Below are 10981 nucleotides of genomic sequence, written 5' to 3' on the forward strand. Positions count from 1 at the left end.
GATAACAGAGGGGATTTATTTAGCTCTCTCATGCTCAGCGCTGGCAGGAGAGTGACCACATGCCTCAGTAGCATAGTCAGGATCTTCCCATGCCCATGGAAGAGACAGGCTGATCCAAGAGAGTTGTTCCCAGTGGGTTTGTTAAGCTGTGGATCTAGTCTCTAGGGAAGCAATCATATGAGCGTAGTGCTGGGATGTCTGGCTTCTGTTTTTATCCCTGTTACGGATTTTCTGGATCCTTCAGATATGCCCCTATCCATCTGTTCAGATGCATCTGAGCTGCTTTTCCAGATTGTCATGCCTGCTGTAGAGACACTTCTCCAGAGGGATGAGTTTCCTTATTATAAGACACACACCTCCCTCATGATGAGGCATTTAAACTTGGAAGTAGCGTCTCTCTTTCCTCACAAAGCAGTGCGACATGTGTACCTGGGAAGCTGTCTGGAGATAAGTGAGATGCATCTCATCCTTGGTTTTCCTGAGTAAGCACTGGTGAGAATGTTGCTTGCAGATTGTCTCCCGTAATGATTGTGTAGCAGGTTTGGTTTGTAACCAGGCAGAAAAATCAATTTAGTGTAGTGGTTTGGTCCAAAATACTCATTACTGTTTACCTTCTGTGAGATAAGAATTAGGAGAAATGCAAAGCAGGCACCAAACTTGAAAGAATAGAAAGAAGTTTATTAACAGACCTAAAAGAAGAAAAAAAAAGTCATACCACGCCTTCAGAACACTTCTCCTCCCCCCGCCTTTCTCCCTTCTCGCAGTGATAATGTAAAAAGACAGCCCTTGAGATGTTCAGTCTGTTACCACTTCCATAATAACCTTGTTCAGTCCATTTAGGAAGAGGAGCCTCTCTTGCCCATGCTATGAAAACATTATCACAAGGAGCCAGCCGCCCGGGTTGGTTCTCTGCTCGCATGTGAGTCCCTTCCCCCCGTCTTGCAGCTTTTCCCACAACTGCTTTCGAGGGTCCACTCTTGAATTGCTGGGGTGAAATTTTAAGGTTGAGCCGTTCAGAAACAAAAGTTCTCTTCACCCATCTCTGGGAGCATTTCATTTCTAAGAATAGAGGCCCTTCTCCTTCCCTGGAAGCAAAGGGTCTTCCTCATCTTCCTCTTCAGAACTATCTCTGGGGGCATCTCTAGGACCTGAGGTTTTCTCCTTTTCCATTTGGAGCAAAAGTCCTCATCACTTCCATCTCTCCCTGTTCAAACTTCTCATGAAATTACAGCTGCGTCAGCATCTGCTTATCTCAGCGCAGGTGCTTTTGCTCACAAGTACAAGTTGAATGCTCCACCCCCCATGCCTTCATGAAATTACAGCAGGTACTCTGATCTATCATAGCTTCACAACAGAATTTCAGCTTTAAGCATCTCCTCTTTCACTTCCCTCCGGTTTTCAGCTCTTCATAGCACTAAAAGGGTTAATCTCACCTAGGCCTTGCAGCTGGAATGTGGCTTATCGCTGTTGGTCACATGACCTCTGCCAGACAGCCGTGCAGCTTTAGCTGAATCTTGGCAGCTCTGGAGAGGGGGAGCCGAGCCGCTCCGGCTGCCCACAGCCCTGCTGTGGGGGGGGGTTCCGCGGGTGGAACAGGGCCCGTCGGCTCCAGGATGGCTGTGGCCCGACCCGGCCTGGCCTGAGCAGGGCCTGGGCCGGGCCCACTGGCCCCCACACGGGGCCCGCAGCCACCTGTCCCAGCACCGGAAACAAGACAGAGAGAGTCTGCCTCGGGGTTTCCTGTTCTTAAGTGTAGATCACAGAGGCGGTCACAACTTTAAGTGGCTTAAAGAATTGTCCATATTCAAAGTGGCCAGCTGATAGGTTCTGTCAGGTCACAGAAGAAGCTGTAAGCACTCCTTTGCAAGAACATCACTTCCGGGACTATGCTTGCTAACCCATGACAGATTATCATGAAGTCTCCCGTTGTTTTCAGATCAGGATTTTCTAGCTTGAAATCACATCATTAGGAAACCTCCCCAAGATGTTCTGCTCACAATTAACTGAAGGTATGATCACCAACAGGTCCGCATTTGGTTTTATTCTCCAGGGTGAAGTCTACCTCTGATGGACGCCGCCTACGCCGCCCAAAAGCCCAGGTCACATTACCTCCGGCTGTGGAAGAAACGGAGCCGCTCCAGAAGCTGTACAATCTCCTGGAAGCCAAGGAGTTTAAGACACGGATGGAAGGAGTGGCACTCCTCCTAGACCTGTGCAAAAGCAGCCCCCAGCTCGTCTCCACTAACACTGTCCAAGTATGTAGGGTGTCTTCACTGTTCCTTTCCTTTAGCTCCTTTCCCAAGCCTGTAGCAGGCAAGTTAATTCAGTGTGTCTTGGCACTACATCCTGGCTGTGTGGGACAGGCTGGTGCCTCTTACCCTGAAATATTTAATTCAGGTCCACGCTTCAGGACAAGTTCTTTCAGTCCAGATGTATTTGTCTGGCAGGTGCCTATTGATGCTGTTCATCAGATGAGGACAGAGTTTTCTGCTGGTGTAACTTCTGCTGTCTCCTACTCCCACTTGGGTTAAGTGAAGGGAATCCAGCCACTGAAAGCGTGGCAATTATTCTCTAGACAAAAAAATGGGTTTGGATGGGGAAGAGAAGTATCAGGCTGGGCTGGTTTAAACCAAGTTTTTTAAAAGGATACTTCTGTAAACTCCGACTTGTCTTGCACAGGCACAACTCTGGCTACTCGTTTCCATCGGCATCCCTAGTCCTCTTGGTAAAGACGGTGCTCACCCTTCTTGGGGGGGGTCTTTTTTTTCTCTTTGGAAAAGGAGGGAAATGGCTAGGGACAGATCTCTTCCTTCTCCTCCCAGCAGCTGCTTTTTCCCTTTGTCCAGAAAATGGTGCCTGATAATGTGGCTGTCAAGGGACTGAACCTGCTCTAATGAGAGCGGTACAGTACATTAAATTTCAGAAGTCTACCTGCTAGGTAGACAATTGGTCTGGATCCTGGAAGAGTTGATCAGAGCCCTGCACTTCTCCAGACACAGGTTCTGAGACAGACGGAACAAAACCTGGATCTCCTCCAGCCATAGTTTTGGCAAAATCGTAACTGCCCTCAGAACTTGAGGCAACTGTGTAGAAAAAGGGGCATTGTAAATATCTGGTTGCATACTTCGAAAGCAAAGATACTGTTTTGCATCAATAAATGGGATGAATTTAATGACTGAAATGTGGAGGGAAACACCATAGGAACTATCCTGTCCCCACCCAAAGCTCTTCAAAATATATGAAAATCTTTCAACCAGCATGAGGTTGCGCAACCATTCCAGAGAGTGGCCCACAGGAAAACAGGGAAATTGTGCAAGCAAGTGCTGACCTGACAGGAAGGATCACTTTCATCTTTTACATTGCTGAGTGCTCACTTCTGTGTCCCTTCCTCAAACAAGGACATTTTAATCCAGCTTTCATGTTGTTTGTTCTCTTCACAGATTTTTGATTATTTTGTCCCGAGACTTGGTGATACGCACAAGAAAGTGAAGCAGAAGGCGCTGGACGTGCTGGCTGAAATCATAGGCATCCTGAAAGATGGCTTAAACCCGGTGATCATCTGTTTGGTTGAAGGAATAACAAACAACCTAAACTCAAAGGACCCCGGGGTTTATGCCGCAGCTGTGAAAGCGCTGGAAGAATCCATGGCTCACTTAGGTAAGGCTGAGCCCTGGCATGGACTCTCCTCAACTGTGTCTCTGCCTCTGCGAGTCAAGAGAACGCTGAGTGCCTTGACAGCTGTTGTTGTCTGTGGAAACCTCCAGCTGACATCCACCAGAAGCTGTGCAGGTGCAGTCCTTACGCACCAGTCCCCCACCAGGCTTGAATGTGCATTGGCATTTCCCAAAAGTCCCAGGAGCCCTTGGCTCTGTGCTGCTTGTCTGAAGAGGAAGTGCTGGACTACAGCTTTGCTGGAATTCAGGGCCAAAGGGATTTTTGGAGTTTGCCTGGGCCCCATTTGACTTCCCAAATGAATAGCTTTGCTGTTGGCATGAAGGGACACCGGTGCATCAGAACCTCTGCAGAGCAGCCTCCTGGAAGGCTCCACATTATAGGCATTAGCTTCATTAGGACAGCAGGATCAGTTCTTTACTGCATGCTTGCATGAAGATCATTTGGGACCTCCTTTTTGTATCTCATGCAGGAAAGGAGCTCTTAGTAATACCCTGCTACTGAAACCCACACTGGGGTGTAGCTCTGTAGTGGTTCCCAATGAAGCAGATTGCCTGCTTTGTCACTGCCAGCCCTGTGACCCTGTGAGGGACCAAACTTCATCCCACACATGTTCTGTCTCCAGGAAAAGCTTGCCTTGGCTTATTAGAGTGGTAGGACTGGAGGCTTGCAGGCCAATGCAGGCAACAGAAAATTCAGACCCCCAAAACCGCAACAGATAGGCACAAGGAAAACCAAAATACATACGCCGGTCAAGTATTGGGAAATCAGTTCATTTTCCAGTCTCTCTGCCAAGATCTGATTTCCCAGATGTTACAGAAACCCACAGGCTACTGAGGCACTGAGCAGTAATAGCTCTTGTATGAGTAACTTGGAGTCTTGTCCCTAGATCCACACAGGTAACCTGACAATTTAAAAACAGCTTATCCTTCAGGTGGGAACGGAGGTGTGAATTTTGGAGCCTTCTCACCCTTTTCCATAGGGGAGAGAGAAGATCACTTCTGCAAAGCTCTGGGATGCAAAACCTTTTCACTGCTTACGTGTGATTGAACTCTTGAGGTCCCTGATGTGAAATGTTTAACATTTCACATCAGCTCCTGGTACAGCAGACAACTTTGGATTTAAAATGTGAAAGGAGAGCTTTTCTTTTGGAATTTAAAATCCTCCCAAGTAGGCTGGAAGGAAAGAAGAAAAGGATTCAAAAATCAGCAGGAATTTCCTTTCTTTTGCAAAATGTAGTTGCCCCTGCCCTTTCCCACCCCAGTGTCCTTTCTCTTATGACCTCAGAAGAGAGAGCAGAAATGTGTGTTTCCCTTGTAGATAAAGTATCCCTGATGAAAGAGTTCAGCCACCGCAGGAGTGAACTGAAGGGCCAAGGTCTGCTGGATGTCACGGAGCATCTCGCAGGTATGGCCTCCCCTTCTAAGGCAAGAGGTCTTCCGAGGCAGAATTTACAGGGAATGCCAGTGAATAGACACTAGAGTGGCTCCTCCAAATCAGGAGGTGCTGAGCTTGTCCCTCCTGCCCAATACCCATGGAAGGTGTATTGGGCAGGTTTTCCCTGGCTGCTGCAGAGGTGTGCAGCATCTGAGATGGGGGCGGCGCTCGGCCTCGGGGCTGAGCTCTCACTGGGGCATCTCAGAAGCCGCCTCCAGGAAAGGGAGAGGCGAAAAATTCCCAAGCTGGCTCGTTTCTTGGAAGCTCAGGGACAGCTCTGATCCTTTAGGGAAAACGGTGGCAAATGCTGTTTCAGGGGATCGGTTTGTTTTGTCCTCACAGAATTCTTGCTTTGCTCTTGGAAAGTTTTGAGGCGGAAGCCTGCAGTGCCTGGGGGTCACCGTTTGGTCCAAACTCAGCACACATGTTAGAGGCACGGATTTTGTGCAAGGCAGCCTTTGGGGGCAGAGGGGCAGAAGCAGAGTGCTGAGGCTCCCTGCCTGTGCTGTGGAAGTGCCATTGGACTGAGCATTTCAGGGTGTGCAGTCAGGGTCTTCCTATGTCAGCGCTGCCCAAAATGCTCCAAATGCAGCTGAAAATTGATTGCTCAGAGGAGCTTGCTATGTCAGCAATAGCCAAGGGATGGGAAAATGATAACCTCAATATATACTAGAGAAGACAGTGTATAGCCTTGCTTTATTTATAGCCTTGCTTTAGCTGGGGCTAAATCCACTGCTAATTATGCCAGGTCACAAAAACGGAGTCATCCTTTTTATTAGAAATCTCTCAATTTCCTCTCTAAAGTGCCTTTCAAACCTTCAGCAGTGGGTTTAGACAACTTCTAAATGGAAATAAACAGCAATTTGACATTTTGGTCATTCATCATGCTGGAAACAGATTGTGGAATGATTTAGTAAAGGTGTGAAGTCTGCCACAGGTACAAGGCTCGGATCTGGAGAAATTAGTCCTGAGGGCTTGGTGGTTCTGTTTTGGGGATGTTCAGCTGCTTTGCCCATTTCTGGATCATGGGGCTCTCACTGTTATTTCACTGATCTTAGCCAGAGAGACTCCCAAAATCACAACTAGAGGTAGATCCTTGTTTGCATTAAGGCTGGTGGTTAAGAAGTTTGTGTCTCTCTTCTGGCAGCGCTTGTGGCATGGGTTTATCCCAGGAGCCCCGAAGTCGTCCAGCGCTACGCCCTGCCCGTGCTCTGGTCCTTCCTGGGGAACAAGGCGCTGCCTGTCCGAAGCGCCAATGTCCGCACTGTGGTCACCAAGCTTGCCTGCGCCCTCTACAAGGTGATGGGCGCCAAGCTGAGGAAGCATGCTGCCAGCCAGCCTCCGCATGTGCGGGAAAACCTCTCCGACATTTTGGGCTGGTGAAGGCTCAGTGACCTGCAGAGAGATGACAAAGTGCTGAGTTGGACACCTCCGGACGTGACTTCTTAGCTGTGCCAAAAAGGACAGAATGCAAAGGAAGGGTGTGCACCTGCCCCCGCTCTCTCCACCCCCCTTCCTAGTCGTGGCATGGGGTGCCTGAAGCAACTTCCAAGTGAGGACAAGGTGAAGGCTGAGCATGGCTCAGCCTCACAAAGAGGTAAGGCGGGAGCTGGGCCGCTCTCTGGCGGGAGGAAGGCTCTTGTGCCAGCCTAGAGAGCCTGGGCACATTGCCAGGGAACAGTTCTGCCCTGCATGTGCCCCCTGCACTGAGCTGTGCTGCTCCCAGTGCCCCGTGGAGCTGTAGGGCTGCTCAGCTGTGGGGCCGGGAGAGGAGCAGGAGGGTGCGTGTGCAGCTGAGCCATTCCTGGAAAGCACAGGCCTCTGGGCTCCCTGCTGTCCCAGGGCAGCCCAGAGGCCAGGCTGTTCCTGTGCTGGCTCTGTGCAAGTGGGTCAGGGTGTCCCCCTGGCCTGCCTCAAGTGGCTGCTGGCAGGAGCATGTTTCCCTGTGCAGCTCTTTAGAAGTTTCCAGGGAATCTCTCACATGAAATACTGTAGCTTCAGATGCTTTATGTTGGCATTGTGGCCTCTGTTATATTTTGTGTTTCCATTTTGCAGGACTGACTGGCTACACTCTTGCCAAGAAGTTTACTGTGGCATCTCCCTCTATGCTCCTTCCCTCCAAGCCATTGCCTCCCATCCAGAAGAGCTCTCCTTCTTCTAACACAAAATATGTAGCAGAGAGCAGGAGAATGGGAAAAATGTCACCGGCAATGATGATGACAGAAGAAAAAAGCAGGAGCTGAGTTCAGAGAGAAAAGGACATATGGTAAGGACACCAACCTAAGTCCTGTCTGGGGTATTTTCAGTTTATGTGCTGTAGGCAGAGCTCTGAGACCTTTTGCTGTGGTGTGAGGCCAGGGAAGCAGCTGAGCAAAGGGAGAGCTCAGCAGGACACTGCACTTCAGGCTGCCTTTGCAGTGGGTGTGTAGTGCAGGCTTCATGTCCTCAGCGGGTATCAATAGCAGGGGAGGTCTTTGAATGGTTTCTGGCTCTCTTGTGGCTCCTGCTCTGTCTTATGGCTGAGAAAACACCAACAGGCAGTCAGAGCAGCTGAAGTTGGCCAATCTTGTGAACCAATCCTTCTACATTTAGTAAACTACGGGTATGTGTGAACCATCTCTGTGTCTTGGTGCTGTTCTCTGTCAGCTGTGTCCGGTTTGGACGGAGAAAGGTGTTTGCTGGAACCGGCAGTCCTGCAAAGTCAGTTCCAGGTTGTGTCAGCTTTTGAGTTGTACAGCCATGCCCTTGTGCCCAGTTGTCTCTGATGCTATTTCTAGACTTCATCAGCTTCTGGGCAGCTTTGTGCATTCTGGCATGGCTTTGTCCAGAGGGCAGGGATGGCAGGTGGCCATGGGGAGAGCAGCCCAGAGCCCACCCCCACGATTGCCTTTGCAGCAGGGCCAGGACCTGCAGTTGTTTTGGGTTTGCCGTGGGGTGCAGGAGGAGGTAGATGAACAACAGCTTTGGTAAACAGAATGTCCAACCCAAGGCTTGTGTACTTGATCCAAGCCTTGCTGAGAAAGGGCCCAGCGTATCCCTGACAGGAACTGATCCTTCCACTGAAGTTTGAACAGGGCCTGATTTGGCTCTTTAGCTGTGCCAGGGACAATGGGATGCTAAGGAAGGGTGTGCATCTGCCCCCGCTGCCTCCACCCCGCTTGCTGGACATGGCATGGGGGCCCTGGAGCAACTTGGGCAGGCAGAGGCCTTCCAGAGAGCAGCAGGGCAGGGAGCTCAGCAGAACTTCCTAAATGCCAGTGAGCCTGAGATGATGGATGTGTGGGATCTGGAGAGCACCGAGCATGCCCAGAGCTCAGCAGCATCGGGGCTCAAAGGCTGCTGGGGAACTGTACGAGGGAAGGGAAGCAGCAGCAGAAATGAAGGGCTTGAGAAAAGCAGGTTTGGACTTCCTGCAGAATGGCTTTGTGGGGACTTGGCTGGAGATCAGCACTGGCTGTTAGGTGCTTTAGGGACAGGGAGAGAATAGGGATCCAAGGCCATTCCCATACGATCCAAAAGGCCAGTGGAGGCAGTGGCACCGCAGAACATCTTGGTGCCAAACATGTGGATGCCATCTGGGAATGTAGATTTCCAGACAAGTGAGCACAGGGATAGCGGTGGCAAATGTGGGACATGGTCTCTCCCTCACCACTTCCCTTTCCATTCCCTGTCCTAGACCAAGCTGCTCCATCAGTTTGACATCTCTGCCAGGTCCCAGCTAAGAGCATGGCTAAATGTCTTCAGGCATGAATGGGGGCAAGGCTGGTTGCTTGATCTGAGTCTTCTGCTCTTTCCAGGCTTCCTTGATGCCTTTGCATTCCAGTGGTGGGGATATGAAGAAGGGGTCATTGGGACCACCTTTGATCCCCCCAATACGCAAGGCAGTGAGTCCCCCTGTGAGCAGTGCGGCAGCGTCTGTCCCAAGCTCTCCGCAGCTGGATTTCCAGGAGTCCCAGGAGATGAGGTAAGCCAAGGTGTCTGCTGCTCCAGTGTGCTGTTCCCCTCGCACTTCCCGTCTCGTGAGGTTATTTTCCACAGTCATCTCTCCCTTGTATTTGGGCAAACCTCAGTGTATTCCCCATTTTGCCCATCTGTGGTGATCCAGCACAATGGCAAAGCCAACACCATATGCCCTAAGAGCAGAGGTGGTTGTGGGGAAGAGGAGGCAGGGCTTAAGAGCACCTCAGAACAGGTCCTCTGCTGGACTTGGCTACTGATTCCCTCTGTGGTGTTTGTGCTGTCATTTGGGAACTGTATTGCATGGATCTGGATACTGCAGACCTTTGAATACTGTGATCCTTGACTGTCAACTTCTGCAGCCATGAGGATATGTCAGGGCAAATATTGGCTACTGAGGAGGTGTCTGCAAATTCAGGTGCTGCTCCTGTAAATGTCAGGCGTGACTTCTCTGTGCCTGGGCCTCCACCGTGAAACCAGAGCCCAGATAAAACTTGGGGTACAGATGTATCATCTGATCCATGTCTAGTATTTCGATCTGGGCTTAAGATCAAAGAGGGCAAGGTGCTAGAGAAGAGTTATAGGACTTTACCTGATGCAAAGATATTGGCTTGGATATATGTGTGAGAAAATGTAGCTGTCAAGCTTATCCTAGTGACAAGGATAAAGCAGGAGTCCCAGAAGTATCATTCCAATTGAAAAGCGTCCGTAGGGCTTTTAAAGTGCAATCGGAATATCCTTACCTAGCAGCTGAGTTGGAAAAGGCCTTTTTGTCCTTGAAAGAGCAAGGAGGTGTACTGTCATTCTCAGGAGAGAGCAGTGCTATGACCCCATGTAGCCCGAGACTGTCACCAGTGTAAGGCATGAGCAGGCAAAGTCAAGCTTGGGCAGGAGAACAAAAGTAGCTGCCCTCCATACAGACTTGTGTCTCAGCTCAGCAGCTCTTGCTGCTTCACAGAGGCTGTAGGAGCCACTTGGCTCCAAAAGGAGAGAACTGGGCAGGTCTGATGCAAGCTGAAGAATGACTGCTGTGTTTCAGCCGGAGCTTGGCAAGCTCTGTGGGACTCCAGCACCTGAAAGCTTTAGGACAATTCACCAGCTTTGCATCGTGTTGGGTTTATGTGTTGCATTTCCTCCTTCATCAGGGGGACCATGCTAAGAAGGTTTGCCTCCTTTGATGCTACACACATTCCACGCCCTTCTCTTTCTACGCGCTCATATGTTCTTTTGTCCTCCCTTTTCTCAAGGCCAAGATCCAGCAGCAGAAGCAAAGAGAAGAACTCTGAACATGCAAGTAGGTACAGGGCATGTCTGTCCTAAACTGACCATTGGAATGCTGACCCAGGGGTGGCATTGTGACAGTTTGGTTGAAAACCATCCTGGTTTAAATGTCTTCAAATTCCTTTCAATTCCTTGATGGGCTCAGTGGACTCTCCCAGAGCCTGGTCACTGGGAGTGTGCTCCGGTGATGCAGTGAAAATTACTCCAGGAGCTGCACTGGTACCTTGGGGCTCGGGAAATGCACCACAGGAAAAGAAAACATTCCTCTCCATCCTGCACATGCCTTTCATCTCCCTGCACCCTTTCTAAGGTCATAATTAGTAGAGAAAAAAAGACATTTAGCATGAAAGGAGAAATGTTCCAACTCCTTCCTCCTGCCTTTGAAGGAGGACACCTTCCCTTGGGGCAGTTTCTGTGCTGAACCCTTTGAGATCTGAAGGAGATTCATGGACATTGCCTGGTTTTGCACGGGGAGAAATAGGGAAACCTCCTTAGACAGAAAGGCCTTGTGAATGTTCCAGTTAAGGGGAAGGAGACTTCCAAATGGATGCAGCCTATGCAGGATCAGAGTTTGTCATCCTCTGACAGCACAAGCCTAAAGCCACCTATGGCAGGTTCACGATGGCAAATCTCT

At 50.0% G+C, this 10981-nt stretch overlaps 1 protein-coding gene across 1 annotated transcript; it reads left to right on the plus strand.

Moving 5' to 3' along the window:
- The first annotated feature begins 498 nt into the window (after window positions 1-498).
- On the plus strand, window positions 499-6492 carry LOC125322382 (TOG array regulator of axonemal microtubules protein 2-like). Its single transcript, XM_048296040.1, has 5 exons — window positions 499-521; window positions 2051-2255; window positions 3441-3657; window positions 4993-5079; window positions 6257-6492. The coding sequence occupies exons 1-5, from the start codon at window positions 499-501 to the stop codon at window positions 6490-6492; spliced, it is 768 nt and encodes a 255-aa protein (XP_048151997.1).
- Window positions 6493-10981: the final 4489 nt, after the last annotated feature.

Source organism: Corvus hawaiiensis, chromosome 3 (genome assembly GCF_020740725.1).
Source record: "Corvus hawaiiensis isolate bCorHaw1 chromosome 3, bCorHaw1.pri.cur, whole genome shotgun sequence".
NCBI lineage: Eukaryota > Metazoa > Chordata > Aves > Passeriformes > Corvidae > Corvus > Corvus hawaiiensis.

Bases quoted from the DNA above. Each gene is read 5' to 3' on its own strand.
- LOC125322382 (XM_048296040.1), top strand. From the start codon at position 499: ATGTTGCTTGCAGATTGTCTCCC. The intron at 522-2,050 runs GTAATGATTGTG...TTTATTCTCCAG, and splicing joins TTGCTTGCAGATTGTCTCCC to GGTGAAGTCTACCTCTGATG. The intron at 5,080-6,256 runs GTATGGCCTCCC...CTCTTCTGGCAG, and splicing joins TGTCACGGAGCATCTCGCAG to CGCTTGTGGCATGGGTTTAT.